General features: G+C 45.7%; 1 protein-coding gene across 4 annotated transcripts in view; it reads left to right on the top strand.

Annotated features, from left to right (window-relative positions):
* The window catches only part of LOC137625967 (late secretory pathway protein AVL9 homolog), a 463,937-nt gene that overhangs the window by 104,881 nt on the left and 339,575 nt on the right, over positions 1–19,481 (top strand). For all 4 annotated transcript variants that reach the window (XM_068357038.1, XM_068357039.1, XM_068357037.1 and 1 more), the window contains exon 4: positions 13,841–13,961. In XM_068357038.1, coding sequence (XP_068213139.1) covers positions 13,841–13,961 — 121 coding nt within the window. The remainder of the gene's footprint in view (positions 1–13,840; positions 13,962–19,481) is intronic.

Below are 19,481 nucleotides of genomic sequence, written 5' to 3'. Positions count from 1 at the left end.
GGGAAAAGAAGACATAACCCTGATAACTCGCTTCATAGAAAGGGAAAAGAACGTCAGGGCGGACCTTCTCAGCAGAGGAAGACAAGTCCTTATTACAGAGTGGACCCTACATCACGAGGTGTACACCAGCCTTTGGATGTTGTGGGGTCAACCCTCGATAGACCTCTTCGCTACACAGTTGACAAAGAGGTTGCCAGTTTATTGCTCTCCAGTTCCAGACCAGGAAGCAGCTGCAGTGGACGTTTTTTCTCTTGGACTGGAGGGACCTAAACGTGTACGCTTTTCCACCATTCATGATCTTGGACAGAGTCCTGAAAAAGTTCAAGGAATCGCACAACGCCTGCATGACCCTGATAGCTCCATTTTGGCCCATGAGACCTTGGGTTGCAGAGGTGATGGAGTGGCTGGTAGATACCCCCAGAATGTTACCAAGTTTGATCTACCCAAACAGCCACACATAGAGAGGTACCATCAGAATCTCCCCGCTCTCAATCTGACTGCTTTTCTACTACCGAAAAGCTGGCAAGAGCGAAGGGCTTTTCAAGGGAAGCTGCGCGAGCTATCGCGAGAGCTAGAAGGACATCCACTCTTAGAGTTTATCAATCTAAGTGGGACGTGTTTAGAGAATGGTGCAGGACTAACAAACTTTCCTCTACCAGTACCTCCATAGCCCAAATAACAGACTTTCTGTTGCATCTGCGAAGAAAAGAGAAGCTGGCTGTACCTACCATCAAGGGTTACCGCAGCATGTTAGCCTCCGTCTTTCGTCACAGACACATTGATGGGTCAGGTAACAAGGAACTCTCGAATCTCATTAGAACTTATGAGACCGCTGAGAGAAAGGATAATCCAACCCCCTCTTGGATTCTGGATGTAGTTCTAGCCTTTTTTACCTCAAGTGGTTTGAACCCCCTGTTCAAGGCTTCTTGGAAGGATCTTACCAAAAAGACTCTATTCCTAATTGCATTGGCTACAGCCAAAGAATAGGAGAGTTATAAGCCATCAGCAAGAAGGTGGGCTTTAATGGAGACAATGCAGTTTTCTCCCTTCACCTAGGCTTTCCCGCCAAAAACGAGAATCCTTATTGACCTTGGCCAAGATCTTTTACCATCCCAGAGCTATCTCACTTAATTGGACGGGAAAAGAAGACATAACCCTGATAACTCGCTTCATAGAAAGGGAAAAGAACGTCAGGGCGGACCTTCTCAGCAGAGGAAGACAAGTCCTTATTACAGAGTGGACCCTACATCACGAGGTGTACACCAGCCTTTGGATGTTGTGGGGTCAACCCTCGATAGACCTCTTCGCTACACAGTTGACAAAGAGGTTGCCAGTTTATTGCTCTCCAGTTCCAGACCAGGAAGCAGCTGCAGTGGACGTTTTTTCTCTTGGACTGGAGGGACCTAAACGTGTACGCTTTTCCACCATTCATGATCTTGGACAGAGTCCTGAAAAAGTTCAAGGAATCGCACAACGCCTGCATGACCCTGATAGCTCCATTTTGGCCCATGAGACCTTGGGTTGCAGAGGTGATGGAGTGGCTGGTAGATACCCCCAGAATGTTACCAAGTTTGATCTACCCAAACAGCCACACATAGAGAGGTACCATCAGAATCTCCCCGCTCTCAATCTGACTGCTTTTCTACTACCGAAAAGCTGGCAAGAGCGAAGGGCTTTTCAAGGGAAGCTGCGCGAGCTATCGCGAGAGCTAGAAGGACATCCACTCTTAGAGTTTATCAATCTAAGTGGGACGTGTTTAGAGAATGGTGCAGGACTAACAAACTTTCCTCTACCAGTACCTCCATAGCCCAAATAACAGACTTTCTGTTGCATCTGCGAAGAAAAGAGAAGCTGGCTGTACCTACCATCAAGGGTTACCGCAGCATGTTAGCCTCCGTCTTTCGTCACAGACACATTGATGGGTCAGGTAACAAGGAACTCTCGAATCTCATTAGAACTTATGAGACCGCTAAGAGAAAGGATAATCCAACCCCCTCTTGGATTCTGGATGTAGTTCTAGCCTTTTTTACCTCAAGTGGTTTGAACCCCCTGTTCAAGGCTTCTTGGAAGGATCTTACCAAAAAGACTCTATTCCTAATTGCATTGGCTACAGCCAAAGAATAGGAGAGTTATAAGCCATCAGCAAGAAGGTGGGCTTTAATGGAGACAATGCAGTTTTCTCCCTTCACCTAGGCTTTCCCGCCAAAAACGAGAATCCTTATTGACCTTGGCCAAGATCTTTTACCATCCCAGAGCTATCTCACTTAATTGGACGGGAAAAGAAGACATAACCCTGATAACTCGCTTCATAGAAAGGGAAAAGAACGTCAGGGCGGACCTTCTCAGCAGAGGAAGACAAGTCCTTATTACAGAGTGGACCCTACATCACGAGGTGTACACCAGCCTTTGGATGTTGTGGGGTCAACCCTCGATAGACCTCTTCGCTACACAGTTGACAAAGAGGTTGCCAGTTTATTGCTCTCCAGTTCCAGACCAGGAAGCAGCTGCAGTGGACGTTTTTTCTCTTGGACTGGAGGGACCTAAACGTGTACGCTTTTCCACCATTCATGATCTTGGACAGAGTCCTGAAAAAGTTCAAGGAATCGCACAACGCCTGCATGACCCTGATAGCTCCATTTTGGCCCATGAGACCTTGGGTTGCAGAGGTGATGGAGTGGCTGGTAGATACCCCCAGAATGTTACCAAGTTTGATCTACCCAAACAGCCACACATAGAGAGGTACCATCAGAATCTCCCCGCTCTCAATCTGACTGCTTTTCTACTACCGAAAAGCTGGCAAGAGCGAAGGGCTTTTCAAGGGAAGCTGCGCGAGCTATCGCGAGAGCTAGAAGGACATCCACTCTTAGAGTTTATCAATCTAAGTGGGACGTGTTTAGAGAATGGTGCAGGACTAACAAACTTTCCTCTACCAGTACCTCCATAGCCCAAATAACAGACTTTCTGTTGCATCTGCGAAGAAAAGAGAAGCTGGCTGTACCTACCATCAAGGGTTACCGCAGCATGTTAGCCTCCGTCTTTCGTCACAGACACATTGATGGGTCAGGTAACAAGGAACTCTCGAATCTCATTAGAACTTATGAGACCGCTAAGAGAAAGGATAATCCAACCCCCTCTTGGATTCTGGATGTAGTTCTAGCCTTTTTTACCTCAAGTGGTTTGAACCCCCTGTTCAAGGCTTCTTGGAAGGATCTTACCAAAAAGACTCTATTCCTAATTGCATTGGCTACAGCCAAAGAATAGGAGAGTTATAAGCCATCAGCAAGAAGGTGGGCTTTAATGGAGACAATGCAGTTTTCTCCCTTCACCTAGGCTTTCCCGCCAAAAACGAGAATCCTTATTGACCTTGGCCAAGATCTTTTACCATCCCAGAGCTATCTCACTTAATTGGACGGGAAAAGAAGACATAACCCTGATAACTCGCTTCATAGAAAGGGAAAAGAACGTCAGGGCGGACCTTCTCAGCAGAGGAAGACAAGTCCTTATTACAGAGTGGACCCTACATCACGAGGTGTACACCAGCCTTTGGATGTTGTGGGGTCAACCCTCGATAGACCTCTTCGCTACACAGTTGACAAAGAGGTTGCCAGTTTATTGCTCTCCAGTTCCAGACCAGGAAGCAGCTGCAGTGGACGTTTTTTCTCTTGGACTGGAGGGACCTAAACGTGTACGCTTTTCCACCATTCATGATCTTGGACAGAGTCCTGAAAAAGTTCAAGGAATCGCACAACGCCTGCATGACCCTGATAGCTCCATTTTGGCCCATGAGACCTTGGGTTGCAGAGGTGATGGAGTGGCTGGTAGATACCCCCAGAATGTTACCAAGTTTGATCTACCCAAACAGCCACACATAGAGAGGTACCATCAGAATCTCCCCGCTCTCAATCTGACTGCTTTTCTACTACCGAAAAGCTGGCAAGAGCGAAGGGCTTTTCAAGGGAAGCTGCGCGAGCTATCGCGAGAGCTAGAAGGACATCCACTCTTAGAGTTTATCAATCTAAGTGGGACGTGTTTAGAGAATGGTGCAGGACTAACAAACTTTCCTCTACCAGTACCTCCATAGCCCAAATAACAGACTTTCTGTTGCATCTGCGAAGAAAAGAGAAGCTGGCTGTACCTACCATCAAGGGTTACCGCAGCATGTTAGCCTCCGTCTTTCGTCACAGACACATTGATGGGTCAGGTAACAAGGAACTCTCGAATCTCATTAGAACTTATGAGACCGCTAAGAGAAAGGATAATTCAACCCCCTCTTGGATTCTGGATGTAGTTCTAGCCTTTTTTACCTCAAGTGGTTTGAACCCCCTGTTCAAGGCTTCTTGGAAGGATCTTACCAAAAAGACTCTATTCCTAATTGCATTGGCTACAGCCAAAGAATAGGAGAGTTATAAGCCATCAGCAAGAAGGTGGGCTTTAATGGAGACAATGCAGTTTTCTCCCTTCACCTAGGCTTTCCCGCCAAAAACGAGAATCCTTATTGACCTTGGCCAAGATCTTTTACCATCCCAGAGCTATCTCACTTAATTGGACGGGAAAAGAAGACATAACCCTGATAACTCGCTTCATAGAAAGGGAAAAGAACGTCAGGGCGGACCTTCTCAGCAGAGGAAGACAAGTCCTTATTACAGAGTGGACCCTACATCACGAGGTGTACACCAGCCTTTGGATGTTGTGGGGTCAACCCTCGATAGACCTCTTCGCTACACAGTTGACAAAGAGGTTGCCAGTTTATTGCTCTCCAGTTCCAGACCAGGAAGCAGCTGCAGTGGACGTTTTTTCTCTTGGACTGGAGGGACCTAAACGTGTACGCTTTTCCACCATTCATGATCTTGGACAGAGTCCTGAAAAAGTTCAAGGAATCGCACAACGCCTGCATGACCCTGATAGCTCCATTTTGGCCCATGAGACCTTGGGTTGCAGAGGTGATGGAGTGGCTGGTAGATACCCCCAGAATGTTACCAAGTTTGATCTACCCAAACAGCCACACATAGAGAGGTACCATCAGAATCTCCCCGCTCTCAATCTGACTGCTTTTCTACTACCGAAAAGCTGGCAAGAGCGAAGGGCTTTTCAAGGGAAGCTGCGCGAGCTATCGCGAGAGCTAGAAGGACATCCACTCTTAGAGTTTATCAATCTAAGTGGGACGTGTTTAGAGAATGGTGCAGGACTAACAAACTTTCCTCTACCAGTACCTCCATAGCCCAAATAACAGACTTTCTGTTGCATCTGCGAAGAAAAGAGAAGCTGGCTGTACCTACCATCAAGGGTTACCGCAGCATGTTAGCCTCCGTCTTTCGTCACAGACACATTGATGGGTCAGGTAACAAGGAACTCTCGAATCTCATTAGAACTTATGAGACCGCTAAGAGAAAGGATAATCCAACCCCCTCTTGGATTCTGGATGTAGTTCTAGCCTTTTTTACCTCAAGTGGTTTGAACCCCCTGTTCAAGGCTTCTTGGAAGGATCTTACCAAAAAGACTCTATTCCTAATTGCATTGGCTACAGCCAAAGAATAGGAGAGTTATAAGCCATCAGCAAGAAGGTGGGCTTTAATGGAGACAATGCAGTTTGCTCCCTTCACCTAGGCTTTCCCGCCAAAAACGAGAATCCTTATTGACCTTGGCCAAGATCTTTTACCATCCCAGAGCTATCTCACTTAATTGGACGGGAAAAGAAGAGGCCTTTGTCCAGTGAGAGCTCTAAAATTTTTATCTGCACGTGTCCAAATACCTGAGAGGACAAGCAGACAGCCTCTGATGGTCAATTAAAAGCCCTCTTTGCCTTTATCAAAGAATACCCTGGCTTTTTTCATTAAGGATTTGATAAGGGAAACACCAGAATTGTGAAGTAAGAAGTTTTCCCTATCCTTAAGGTAAAACCACACGAGGTTAGAGCTGTAGCAACCTCTATGGCTTACAAGCACAATAGGTCAATGAAGTCAATTTTGGAGGCTACTTTCTGGCGAAGTAAATCAATCTTCACAGACTGTTATCTCAAGGATGTCCAGACACAATATGAAGATTGTTGTTCCCTGGGTCCGTACGTTACCTCCAGCGTCGTAGTTGGAGAAGGGTCTACTGCCTCTTCCCTATAACCTTTTTAATTATATACCTTTGCTTTTTTCTTGTACTTGTGTTCACAGGCTGTCTGTGAAGGTTGTTGCAGCCTTCCACAGTCTGGGATGCAAGTTAAGTTAGTGCTTTATGATGTGTGTTTTTAACTTTGGAGTAGGTGGTCAGAATCATTATCCATGGCTATGCCAGGGTAGTAAGGGATGAGGTCTAGCCACGCTAAGGTTGAGGACCTTGTGGCAGCCCCACAGAGACTTTTACAGCCCCCTGGATGGATTGCTGAGTCTCTTAAGGAATGCAGGCAAATGAGGCAGAATAACTATGAAGCCAGCTTCCTTATCAGGTAAGAACCAGATTATTAGTACTACTAATTGTAGCTATTAATAATTATACGAATTCCCGATGGGATGAGGTTTTCTATCCGCCACCAATGGTGTCAATCAGCTATATATATGTAACTACCAGGGAAGTTACATATTTAAAAATGTTATTTTTATGATAAAATTAATTTTTAGATATACTTACCTGGTAGTTACATATATAAAAGGGCCCTCCCTCCTCCCCTCTGAAAACAGGGGTATGGAATTTCTGAGGAATGTTGGGAATGGTTCTAGTAACCTATGAGAGATGGCGCTCATGTATGACCACCTACTGTCATGGTGGCGATTGCCGCGAAATTTGAATTTCTGCCGTGCGCACGACGAAACGCGGGATTTAAGCTATATATATGTAACTACCAGGTAAGTACATTTAAAAATCAATTTTATCATAGAAATACCATTTTTGTTTTCCTCGTTGCAGGTGCGTGTGTGACTGCAGTCCCGATATGGGGACACGTCCTGGTCCCGAGGGCCGCATGTGCAGTACCTTCATATTGTCCATTGAGACGGACCCTCACCTCCTGTGACCCGCTTGCCGAGGCCATCGGTGTTCATAGGACGACACCTGTGATCAGTGTCATGAGTGGCCTGCCTCCCAGTGGGAGAGGTTTGGGCGTAGGAGGAAAAAGAAGTTTAAGCGCGATTTTTTGTCTTTGGGGTCTTCCTCGAAGTCGAAGAAATTGTGAGCTGCTTCTTCCCCAATCTCTTTCTAAAGCTGCTCCCCTGCAGGGCCCTTCCGGTGTACGGCCGAGTAGCAGCGCAGGGCTTGTGACTCCAGGTCAACCCTGTTGGATAGGTGAAGGCATTGACTCCCCTAGCAAATCTGCTCCTTCCCTTCCCGCAGGGAGCGCCTGCCCTTTCTCGGATATTACATCCTTTTGGCCATTGCTAATCGACGATGGTCCCCTCTCGAAGGAAGTTCTGTTCGAACTCCTTCAGTTGGGAGCGGAGAGAGGGTGGTCATCTCCTTCCTCTTTGGAGGTTGAACCTCCTTTTGTGGACGCATAGGGAGAGGTTCGGCCCAGTGGCTCTATGGGAGAGCCTTGTTTTAAGTGATGTTCTTCGGGAGAACAAACCTTCCCTTCGGGGGAGGTAGCTCTCGAGCTGGAACAGTTTTTGCTTCGGGTAGTCTGCTCTACGTTCCTCTCCAGAGGTTTGTAGGGTGGAAGGGTTTGTGACCCCTCTCCATCCTGGACATTCTCCTCCTTGGGCTGTAAGGAGACGTGTCTTTGAACATGCTGGTTCTCCTCACATTGACCCTTCGGGGTCTAGTGATGATCAACCTTTGGGGTCTCGTGACGATCACCCTTTGGGGTCTCGTGACGATCACCCTTTGGGGTCTCGTGACGATCACCCTTTGGGGTCTCGTGACGATCACCCTTTGGGGTCTCGTGACGATCACCCTTTGGGGTCTCGTGACGATCACCCTTTGGGGTCTCGTGACGATCACCCTTTGGTGTTTCGTGACGATCATCCTTTGAGGTCTCGTGACGATCACCCTTTTGGGGTCTCGTGACGATCACCCTTTGGGGTCTCGTGACGATCACCCTTTGGAGTCTCGTGACGATCACCCTTCGGACCCTCGTCATGTTGATCCTGCTGGTTCTCATGACCCTAGGAGTCCTTCGGGCCTCTGTTGTGCTGAACCTTCGGGGTCTTGCGACTTGGAACCTCCTGGTTCCAGTTACGCTGAGCCTTCGAGCTCTCACAACTGTGGTTACGTTGAGCCTTCGGGCTCTCATGCCATCAGTCACGCCGGACCTTTAGGTCCTCGTGGCAGGGAGGTCTCGGTCTCCCATTACATATACCCTTCGGGGTCTTGTAACCCTGGTTACGTTGAGCCCCCGGGCTCTTGTACCTCCTGTCATGCTGATCCTTTGGGGTCTCATGGCAGGGAAACTTTGGTTTCCTGTTGTGTTGACCCTTCAGGATATCGCAACCCCAGTTACACTGAGCCCCCAGGCTCTCATGCCTCTCGTCAAATTGAGCCTTCGGGCTCTTGTGTCAGGGAAACCTCGGTTTCCAGTTGCTCTGACCCTTCGGGGTCTTGCAACCCTGGTTACGCTGACCCTTCGCGCTCTTGTGCCTCTCGTCACGCTGAGCCTTTGGTCCCATTGCGCTGACCCTTTTGGGTCTCGCAACACCGGTTACGTTGAGTGTTCGGGCTCTCGTGTCGGACGCTACGCTGAACCTTCGGGTTCTAGTAGCTGAGAGTCCTCTACTAGTCGAGCAAATCCTATGAGCTCGTGCGATCGTGCTGGACCTGTTGGTTCTCGTGACCCTCGTAATGCTGAGTTTTGCTCTCATGACAGAGAGTCTTCGTACTCTCGTCGCGTGGAGCCGTCTGGCTCACGCGAGTAGCGCTACACTGAACCTTTGAATTCTCGTAGCCCTCATCCTGTGGGTGTCCATCCTCTTACAGGGTTTGGTGACGATGTACCTCAGGGTCCTCGTCACGTGGATTCCTATGGGTCGCACGACCTGGAGTTACGCTCCACGGTAGCTCCATCAAATCTCGGTGTTTCCCGACCTGCCATCAATGACTGGGGTAATGTGGCCAATTGCTACAGTCTATTCTTTCTTGTGAAAAAGGTATCTGAGGGCTGCAGATCAGTCATAGATCTGTCGCCACTGAACAAGTTTGTCGAACAAACTCCTTTTAGGATGGAGACGGCAGACACGGTCATCCTAGCGGTAAGAACAAGGGACTTCATGTGCACATTGGATCTCCAGGACACATACTTCAAGATCCTAATCCATCTGTCTTCAAGGAAGTATCTTAGATTTATAAACAAAGACAAGTGATACTAGTTCAAAGTTCTCTGTTTTGATTTTGCAACATCACCTTAGATCTTTACCAGGGTGTTTGGCCTAGTGGCATCTTGGGCTCACAAGAACGGCATGTGTCTCTTAAGGTACCTGGACAATTGGCTGATTCTAGCAGTCTCATAGATGAACCTTCATCACCGAGACAGCTTCTAGAGTTTTGTCAAGATCTGGGAATCATGATAAATCTTGCGAAGTCATCGCTGCTTCCATCCCATAGACTGGTTTATCTCAGTATTATCATAGACACCAACAAACAGAAAGTTTTTTCCATTAGACGGTAGAGTACTCAAGCTTAGAGATATGTCGAGACCCTTCCTCATACAGGAAGACTTACCAGCCTGATAATGGTTATGTCTCCTTGGTCACCTAACTTCCCTACTCCGTTTAGTTCCAAACAGCTGCCTCAGGATCAGATCCCTGCAATGGCAGCTGAAGTCTGTGTGGAACCAACACTCCCACTCCCCAGACATTCTAGTTCCTATTACCCAGGACCAAGTGTTGGACCTACCATGGTGGGTAGTAGACAAAACCTTTGCAAAGGGCAAGATTTTCTTGTCCCTCCTCCGGACTTGTTGCTCCACACACTCATCAAAAGAAGAATGGGGGTCCCACTTGCTGCAGCACACAGTCTCAGGCCTATAGTCCAAGTCCAAAAGGTACCAGCACATAAACCTCTTGGAAATGAGAGTAACCTTTCTAGCTCTCCGTCAATTCCATCAGTTGCTGGCGGGCCACTCTGTGGTGTTGATGAACGACAACACCACAGTGGTGGCTTACATAAACAAACAAGGCGGTACTTTTTCGCAGCCCTTATGCCATCTTGTAGTAGAGATTCTACGATAGTCAGAAGAACATTCGGTGTCCCTATGAGCTCGCTGCATTCCGGGCAAGAAGAATGTGCTAGCAGACAATCTGAGCAGAGTGACTCAGATAGTGGGCTCTGAATGGTCTTTGGATCCTCTGATAGCCAACAAAGTCCTGACTTTGTGGGGTTCCCCCGACAGTGGACCTGTTTGCAACGTCCCTGAACTTCAGGCCCCCCGCTGTACTGTTCTCTGGTCCTTGACCTTCAGGCTCTATAGCAAGATGCATTCAAACAATGGTGGGACACTATTGACATTATTATTATTATTATTATTTGCTAAGCTACAACCCTATTGGGAAAAGCACAGTGATATAAGCCCAGGGGCTCTAACAGGGAAAATAGCTCTGTGAGGAAAGGAAACAAGGAAAAATATAAAACTTTAAGAACAATATCATTAAATAAATATTTTCTATATAAACTATAAAAACTTTAACAAAACAGGAGGTTGAGAAATTAAATACAATAGTGTGCTTGAGTGTACCTTCAAGCAAGAGAACTCTAACCCAAGACAGTGGAAGGCCATGGTACAGAGGCTATGACACTACCCAAGACTACAGAACAATGGTTTGATTTTGGAGTGTCTTTCTCCTAGAAGTGCTGCTTACCATAGCTAAAGAGTCTCTCCTACCCTTACCAAAGAGAATGTGGCCACTGAACAATTACAGTGCAGTAGTTAACCCCTTGAGAGAAGAATTGTTTGGTAATCTCGGTATTATCAGGTGTATGAGGACAGAGGAGAATATGTAAAGGATAGGCCAGACTATTCGGTGTATATGTAGGCAGAGGGAAAATGAACCGTAACCAGAGAGAAAGATCCAATGTAGTACTGTTTGGCCAGTCAGAGACCCCATAACTCTCTAGCGTTAGTATCTCAACGGGTGGCTGGTGCCCTGGCCAACCTACTGCCTACTCCCCCATTCTGTCTGATGAGAAAATTGCTCAATAGGATCAGTGCATCCAAAAACTTAATGATGAGCTTCATAGCTCAACTATGGCATCATGCAGAATGGTTTCCTGATCTTCTGCAACTTCTAGTAGATCTCCCGAGAGAACTACCTCCATAACCAGATCTACTTAAACAATCACATGCAAACATCTTTCACAAGACCATCTTGTCTCTACGACTTCACGCCTGGAGACTATCCGGCATCTTCTCTCTCAATAAGGCATTTTGCCACAAGTTGCAAGAAGAATGTCTGGTTACTTGCAAAAGTCCTCTGCCTTTGTATATCAGACAAAGTGGACAGTCTTTTGTGGTTGGTGTCGTGGAAGGAATATCTCTCCACTCAATGCCACTATTCTAGTAATAGCTGAGTTTCTTGTATACCTTCGGGAGGAAAAACTCCTTTTGGTCTCGGCGGTGAAAGGCTTTTGCTCAGCCTTAAGCCTCGCCTTCAGACTGAAAGGAGTAGACCTTTCCTCTTCGCTGGAGCTTTCCTTACTCATACAGAGTTTTGAGATCACTTGCCCCCAGTCATAGATAAGACTTCCTCCTTGGAATGTGGTTCGCATTTTGAGATCTTTAAAAGGACCTCGCTACGAACCATTACGCCATCCAACAGATCGTAATCTCACTTTGAAGACAGCGTTCTTACTTGCTTTAGCTTCAGCAAAGAGAGTTAGTGAACCTCATGGGCTGTCATACGACACCACCCATCCAAGGGGATGGGGGGAGGTGACACTCGGCTTCGTCCCTGAGTTCATTGCAAAGACTCAAAATCCTGGGGTACTGGACCCTAGATTCAGGCCCTTTCAGATTAAGTATTTATTCTGTAACCAATGACCCAGATCAATTGTTACTATGCCCAGTGAGGAGTTTGAGATATTATCTTAAACGCAACTTGGCCCTGACTAACATTATCTGTTAGTTTAGGTTGGATTAAGAGGTGGATTACAAAAACACTATTTCAGCCTGGATTAGCAGAGTTCGACACAATGCTCTGAATCCTGACCCTCCTCTAGCTCAAAAACCTAGAGCGCACGATGTCAGGGGCATCAGTAAGTCCCTGGCATTCAAGTGCAATTACTCAGTGTTGGAGTTATTACAAGGGGGCGTATGGAAGCATCAGACCAACTTCACTGCTCACTATCTACAAGACGTGACCCACAGGAGACTCGATACATTTACTATCGGGTTGTGATAGCTGCATAATAGGTGGTTTAAATAATACCTCGGGCTCCTTATTGGATAAGTAGCAGATGATTGAGGGCATTGATTACCAAGGTCAAGTCTGGGATGAACGAAAATATGCCTGGCCTTTTCCTTTCTTCATCTTCCCCTCCCTTGGGGGTACAGTGCCATGGGTCCCTCTGCAAGCCGGCTTTAACCTCTGCAGGTAATAACCATTTCCCTTGTGTAACCTAGTATAGTTTTAAAATTTATATACTTGTACACGTCCCCCATGCTTCCCGTGAGGTATGCATTGCGAAACGTCTATTTATCTGTGTAAGGTTCCTATTTAAAAACTCGGAACATTCTTACCTAGATGTTCATATGCTATCTCTCACAAATACTTCTATTGTTCAGGCTGCTATCATTCTCACTTTGCATTGATAAGCAAAGTGGCTAGGTTTACCTTGATTACAGCCTAATACTGTACTAGGTAAACCCGGGTCAATGACTAAGCAAGTAGTCGGATTTACCACCCATCTAAGGGTGAGTGTCATCCACATAAATAATGCAAGGTTTGTTAGTATGGGAACAAATGATAAATTTGGAGATAATTTGTATTTTTCCCTAACTAATACATACCTGGAGTTGTTTATATAAATTGTCCTGCCATCACCTGTCCTCTGATAAGTCTTGCCTGCAATCAAAAAGTGACAGTTCACCAATGTGTGAGTAGATATAGGTGGCTGGGTACCCCCCAGCCACTTCCTACCTACCCACTACAGTGGTTAGGTAGGGTTGCCACCTTGCACTTTTAGTCTAATGGCTACCTTCCACCTCTGCCAAAAGTATATCCACATAAATAACTCCAGGTTTGTATTAGTTAGAGGAAAATACAAATGATCTCCGAATTTTTCATATTAAGAAGTCATGTATCATTGCTCAGTGTATTAAGTAGTGATCTATTGGCTCTCAGTGTGTTAAGGCCTGCTATATTGGCTAGTGGGTTAAGTAGAGATCTATTGCCACTGGAGGGATTTTAGGATTAAACTATCAATGTTTGGGGGTTAAGAATGGATGTAATAGTGTTTTGTGTGGTAAGGAGTGATCTGTTGTCACTCATTGAATTAAGGAGTTTTCTAATGTTCCTCAGTAGGTTAAGGAGTGATCTATCAATGCTCATTGAGTTAGTTTTTATTGGTGCTCAGTGGGGTAAGGCTTGTTATTGGCACTTGGAGGATTGAGAAGTGATAGATTGGTGCTCAGTGGGTTAAGGAATGATGTACAGTATAAATTTAAAGGTATTCATGCAAGAAGCAAATAAAGTAATTCACTTATGAACAGAGTATCATTTTTCTGTAAACTTGTATCCATACATTTTTTTTAAGAAAATAGTGTAATTGTTTTTCTTAACCTAAAATGCTAGTCTGCTACAATGTGTATTATATTTTCCAACATCCTTCAGGAATTAAATAGTCACATTTCGTTTGAAAAGATTTGACTATTTAAGCTTTCTGAATCATTGCAATTATAACTCAGAGCCCCTAACACAAGTGACTATTACAGGAACGTCTACAAGTGACCACGAAGGTTTACTTCAAAGGTGCAGATTTTTCAGATGTCCAAGACTTGGAAGGTTTGTACCATGACCTGAATACGACAAACTGGAGGGATAAATTGAGTCATGGTAAGCTTAAATCTTAATATGTAATTAGTGATATTTGTTAAAAGTATCTACTGTATATGCATTCTCAAATAATTAGTACAAAGGAACAATTGTTCCATAACTGGAATACAAAACAACACTATTTATATGGGTATTACTTTCGGCGAAGCTGAAAGTCCAAGCCATTAGAATTTTGCGATTATTAACTATCCATCCTGCTAGTTAGTGGGGGTTAGGGGTGGTAGCTAGCTACCCCTCTCACTCACACACCCGTGACTGTGCTTCACTTTGCTTTTGGCTCGAATGGAGAACGGATGTTGCTGCTCTTCCTCCTCACTGATATTTTGGACTGCCATTAATCTTTGCTTTTTGTCTTTTTCTTTCAATGTGTGTGTGTCTGAGCCTTCCTGCTGGTCATGCGTACCTGCCCTGGTCCCATTGGCTGCATCTGCGGTACTTTTATGTCTTGAGGAGAACATCGAACCTCACCGTCTTTGCCTGGCCTGCAGGGAGCAACGATGTGACAAAAGTAACAAGTGTGTTAAATTCCGGGAGTGTTTTTCCTCCCAGAGGGAAAAGTTTGGGTGTCGACAAAAGAAGAAGGCCAAGCGGGATTCTTCTCCTTCAAAGGTCACTTTGAAGGAAAAGAAACCCAAGGCTTCTTCTTCTGCTTCCCGACCTTCCTCCAAAGCTCCTGCTTGAACGGTTTCCTCTGGGGAACCGTCAAGTTTGTAGCATAGGCCATTTAACTCCGAGACAACCTCGGTCCTCGAGAGACAGTGTTGCTTCCCATAGCAAAGCAGTGCCGGCTCTACCCCCTAGGGATTCCATATCTATCTCTGACTTTTTACAGGTTTGGCCATCCCTGGGTTTGGCCGGCCCTCACTCCAAGGGGGCTCTGCTTCAGTTGCTTCATAGGGGCGCTGAGCTGCAGCGTTGAATGTTGACCCGTTGACCCTGGTTGGAGTCATTGTGTCAGAAGACTCGTCTGCTGCCCTGCCAGCAGACTCTGTTCCTGCTTCTTCTGCTTCTTCCGCCGCTGCCGACGACTGCGCTCCCCCTCTTGCTGAACATCCTTCAGGGGTGGAGCAAAGTCTAAGGCAAAGGTCCTGTGAGTGTTCCCCTCTCTCGTTTGTTAGAGAGGCCACTCATAGAGACTCCTCTTCAGAGGCCTGCTGCTGATCCTCCTACCCCTAAGGTGCATCGTCAACGTGGTCATAAACCCCGCCATGCTTGTAATCCCGCTCGCCTTAGAGGTTCTCCTTCGCATTCGGCGAAAAGGTGACTTCAGTACTTCAGCTTCATCACCGCAGCTCATCTCCTTAGAGGTGCCTTCTCGTCCTGCCTCTACTGGTTCCCGAACTTCGCCTGGTTCAACAGACTCGTCCGCTTGTCAGTGAACGCAATCCTCTTCTGGGGATGTTTGCCCTTCCAAAGGCCACATCCCTTCACCAGCTCAGCGTTCGGCCTCTCGCCGACTAACTGCTCATCAATCGCTTGCTCGCCGATCTCCTGCTCAGCAGTTGCCTGCTCATCATGCTCCTGCTCAGCGATTGAGTGCTCATCAGGCTCCTGCTCAGCGATTGCCTGCTCGTCAGGCTCCTGCTCAGCAATTTCCTGCTCGTCAGGCTCCTGGTCATCCACCTGCTGCTCACCAACCGACTGCTCGCCGATTCCCAGCTTGTCAATTGACTGCTCACCCTCCTTTTCCTGTTAGTTCTTCTCCCTCTCGACGATCCAGGGATTGCTGTTCGCTGACTCCCTGATCATTCAATCATTTTTCCCCGTAGTGTCATTTTACGACTTTCCTAACGTCACCAATGCGTCAACCCCGCCATTCGCTGAGGCAGCTTTCACCTCGCTGCTCACCAACAGCTAGTTGATCGCCAGCTCACCGATCGTCGGTTAATCATAAACCCTCTCGTCGTGTGGTGACAGTTGACCTAGCGCCATCTCATCGATCTCCAACGCGTCCATGCTCGCCATAGCGTCTACGCTCGCGATTGCACCAACGCCCATTAGCAGTGCATCAGCGTCAGGTAACAAGTCAGTGCTTGCCGATGCTTCAGCGCTTGCCAACACACCAGCGTTTACCAAACCAACGCGTCAGCAACCATCGGTTGCCCAACGGCTCTCCCATGGGTTGCAGACTAAGGTGAGTAGTCACCATCAGTCATGCGCTGATCACCAACATCATCTACCTCCCAGCAGTAGGAACATAAAAGTAAGAGCCTTTCCAGGTCATCTGCACCGAGAACTTTGGTTCTCTCACCGAGGAAAGGGAAGATTCCTCACCATCGTTCAACATCGTCTAATTCCCCTCCTCACAAACGTATAACAGTGCGACTGCCGAGGAAGGAGGGAAAGGGCAAGCCACAGGTATTTAAAATCCCAAAGCTGTCAGACCTTAGGAAGGATTTGACATTCTTTCAATCGACGCTTCTAAAGTCTTCCTCCTTGGAGGTGAAGACTCCTTGGAGAGACCCTTCGGCTTCTTTCCCTTCAAGGGAACCTTTGGACAGTGCCTCTATCAGCAAGCAACCATGCTTTGGATCCTTGGTCAGGGTGATAACACATGCCTTTGGGCCAGGTATGCTACCCTCGCGCTGTGGAAAAATGCAACGTAAAAATACAAATTATTTCTAGATTTATTTCTCATAATTTTTATTGTTAGGTTGTATTTGTACAATGCATTATTTCAAATATTTTTTGTACTGTATTTTGTGTATCTTCAGTTCATCACTAAGTTTTTTTTTTTATTGCGGAGTGACGGTGCCCTGCAGTGGGGATCATATGCTAGAAATTTCTTAAAAGATGAAGATTGTCACAAAAAAGAGAAAAACGTTCACTTGGAAAAATTATCTGAATTCAAGAATTTTGTGGAACCTATTAAAGATAGGTGTTGAAAGTGATTAGAACTTCTCTCTGCTTTTGATGCCCTTTCAATTTTAATCCAGTTGTCATGTAAGGTATCAGAGCTTGAATTAGAAAAAAAGATGAGTATCCTGCCAACGACAGGGCACTGTAGAGGAATTCGAAAGTGTCGCGCGGTGTAATCATGGCGGGTACAAAGATAGAATCCAAAAACGTCATCACTTTAAAAGGCTCTTCCCAGTTAGTTTCGGAATTTTTTGATTGAGAGAAGACAGTTCAGAACTAAACACCAGGTTGAGACTTAGTCAAGTATAGGTGTAACAATTGGAACATCTTCATTCTGATCCTGTTGTATTTCAGACATCTTGATTCTGGTTGACCTGAAAGCACTAGTTAATGATTTGTTGAAAATCTGCCCAGAACATGATCGGAAGTTGAAAATTCAATTGTTCTGCTAATTAGTGTGCCTTTGGTAAACTTTTGTACTGATATTTTTGTTACCTATTACCAGATTTATAACAGTGGTCATTTTTGCCTGTGGAAAAAATGGGGAACAGGGACAATGAATATGATTATTTACTCAGAGTTGGACATAGTGAAGATAATGATCCTGACTTGATGTGGGTAGAAAATAGCCCATGATGGGGTGATATTCTTTCTGATTGAAAGCGTTTACCTCCTCACTGTACTCTTGTAACAATTCTCTGCTTGTGAAGAATTTGTTAATTCTTCCAGTAAGTAAGTGTCAGCATGTGAAAATGAAATGGTTTCTCACTCACCCAAGGTTACATCACTGAAACTGACCATATAAAGTACTTCAGTCCTGGAACATTTTTGCACTTAGCATTTAACTTTGACTTCTGCACATCTATTCGAAGACATTAAGATGCCACCAATTTAGTCTCCTCTTGGTAACATATTGCAGAATAGTATTGAAAATTATTAATTACAGAACAACAAGTTCAGGATAAAGAATCCTACAGAGAAGATGCAAATAATTCCTTGAATGAGTTTAGGAGAAATTTGAACTTTACCTGTTTTCAAGTCAACAGATGCTCATTGCTCTTTGGCCCGCAGCCCTATTAAAAGCTGTATACAGATCCATCCACATAGTATAATCTTTTATATGTTTTTGTATATGGAACCCATATGAGCTTAGAGTTAATCTAAATTTTTTCCGCCTTCTCCTAATGTTCTTAAAGTTTACTCAAGTTTGAAAAGATCTTACCTAAAGAAGATAGTTCTATTTATTATAGATTGCTAATTTTCCCCAGAATTAAATCAACGGTCAGAAGTAACCCCTCCTTGGAACATGGTTCGGGTCCTTCGGTCTCTAAAGAGACTTCCTTACCAACCATTACGCCAAGCAACAGATCGCCACCTCACATGGAAGACGGTGTTCCTACTCGCCTTGGCCTCGGCCAAACTAGTCGGCAAACTTCATGGTTTCTCGTATGACATCGCCCATTCAAGCGTATGGGGAAAGTTAAGCTTCAGGTTCGTCCCTGAGTTCGTTGCCAAGACCCAGAATCCGGGAATATCGCATCCTAGATTCAATTTCTTCCGGATAACAAGTCTCCGCTCTGTAACCGATGACCCATATCATCTCTTACGATGCCCAGTAAGGATTTTGAGGCTCTACCTCAAAAGAACAGCAGCGGCTCATCCCCAAGTGCCTTCGCTCTTCGTCAGCACTGGAAGCAATAAGAGGAGGATCACAAAGAACACCATTTTTGCTTGTATTCGAAGGGTCTTTACCATGCTCTGAATCCAGACCCTCCTCCAACACATCGACTCAGAGCGCACAATGTCAGGAGCATGGCTATGTGCCTGGCCTTCAAAAGAAACTACTCTGTGATGCAGGTTCTAACAGCAGACTTGTGGAATCGTCAAACGACCTTCACCACCCATTACCTGCAAGACGTAACCCACAGGAGGAGACTCGATATGTTCTCTATCGGTCCTGTAGTGGCTGCACAACAGCTTTAATACCTCAAGCTCCTTAATGGACAAGTAGCAGAATGTTGAGAGCACTGGTTATCCAGTTCTAGTCTGAATGAATGAAAAGGAATGACTGGCTTTTTTCTTTTCATCATCCTCCCCTCTCTTAGAAATCAACCACTGCAGGTAAATGATTGTTCCCTTGTGTAACCTAGTATTGTGTCAATACTGTTACGTCCCCTTACCGTGGTGAGGTGGTATTGGGAATGTCTTGGTCAACTCAGTGAATTCCTACGGACTCGGAATAACTTATACTTTGACAGTCACATTGCTAGTATCTTAACACACAGCTTGTGTAGGCTGCAAACCATACTTAGCATGGTTTAGTGAGGTGTTAGGGTTTCCTTATTTTTTGTTCTAACCTAAATAAAATAAGGAAGCCTCGGGTAGAGCCAAAATGCCAGATTGGCATGGACATCCACCTTCCTAATGGGTAAGGCAACTCTTATAAATAGCATTTGTTTGTATTCCAGTTATGGAACAAATGACAAATTTGTAAGTAATTTCTATTTTTCCTAACGATACATACCTTTAGCTATTTATACAAACCTTAGCCGCCAACCCTGTCCCCCTTCCAAGTCCTACCTCTAAGTAAAGTGAAGCACAGTCACAGATGTACGAGTGAGAGGGGTAGCTAGCTACCCCCCTACCCCCTGCTAACTAGCA

Source organism: Palaemon carinicauda, chromosome 33 (assembly GCF_036898095.1).
Source record: "Palaemon carinicauda isolate YSFRI2023 chromosome 33, ASM3689809v2, whole genome shotgun sequence".
NCBI lineage: Eukaryota > Metazoa > Arthropoda > Malacostraca > Decapoda > Palaemonidae > Palaemon > Palaemon carinicauda.
This window is presented reverse-complemented; position numbering and strand designations above follow the sequence as displayed.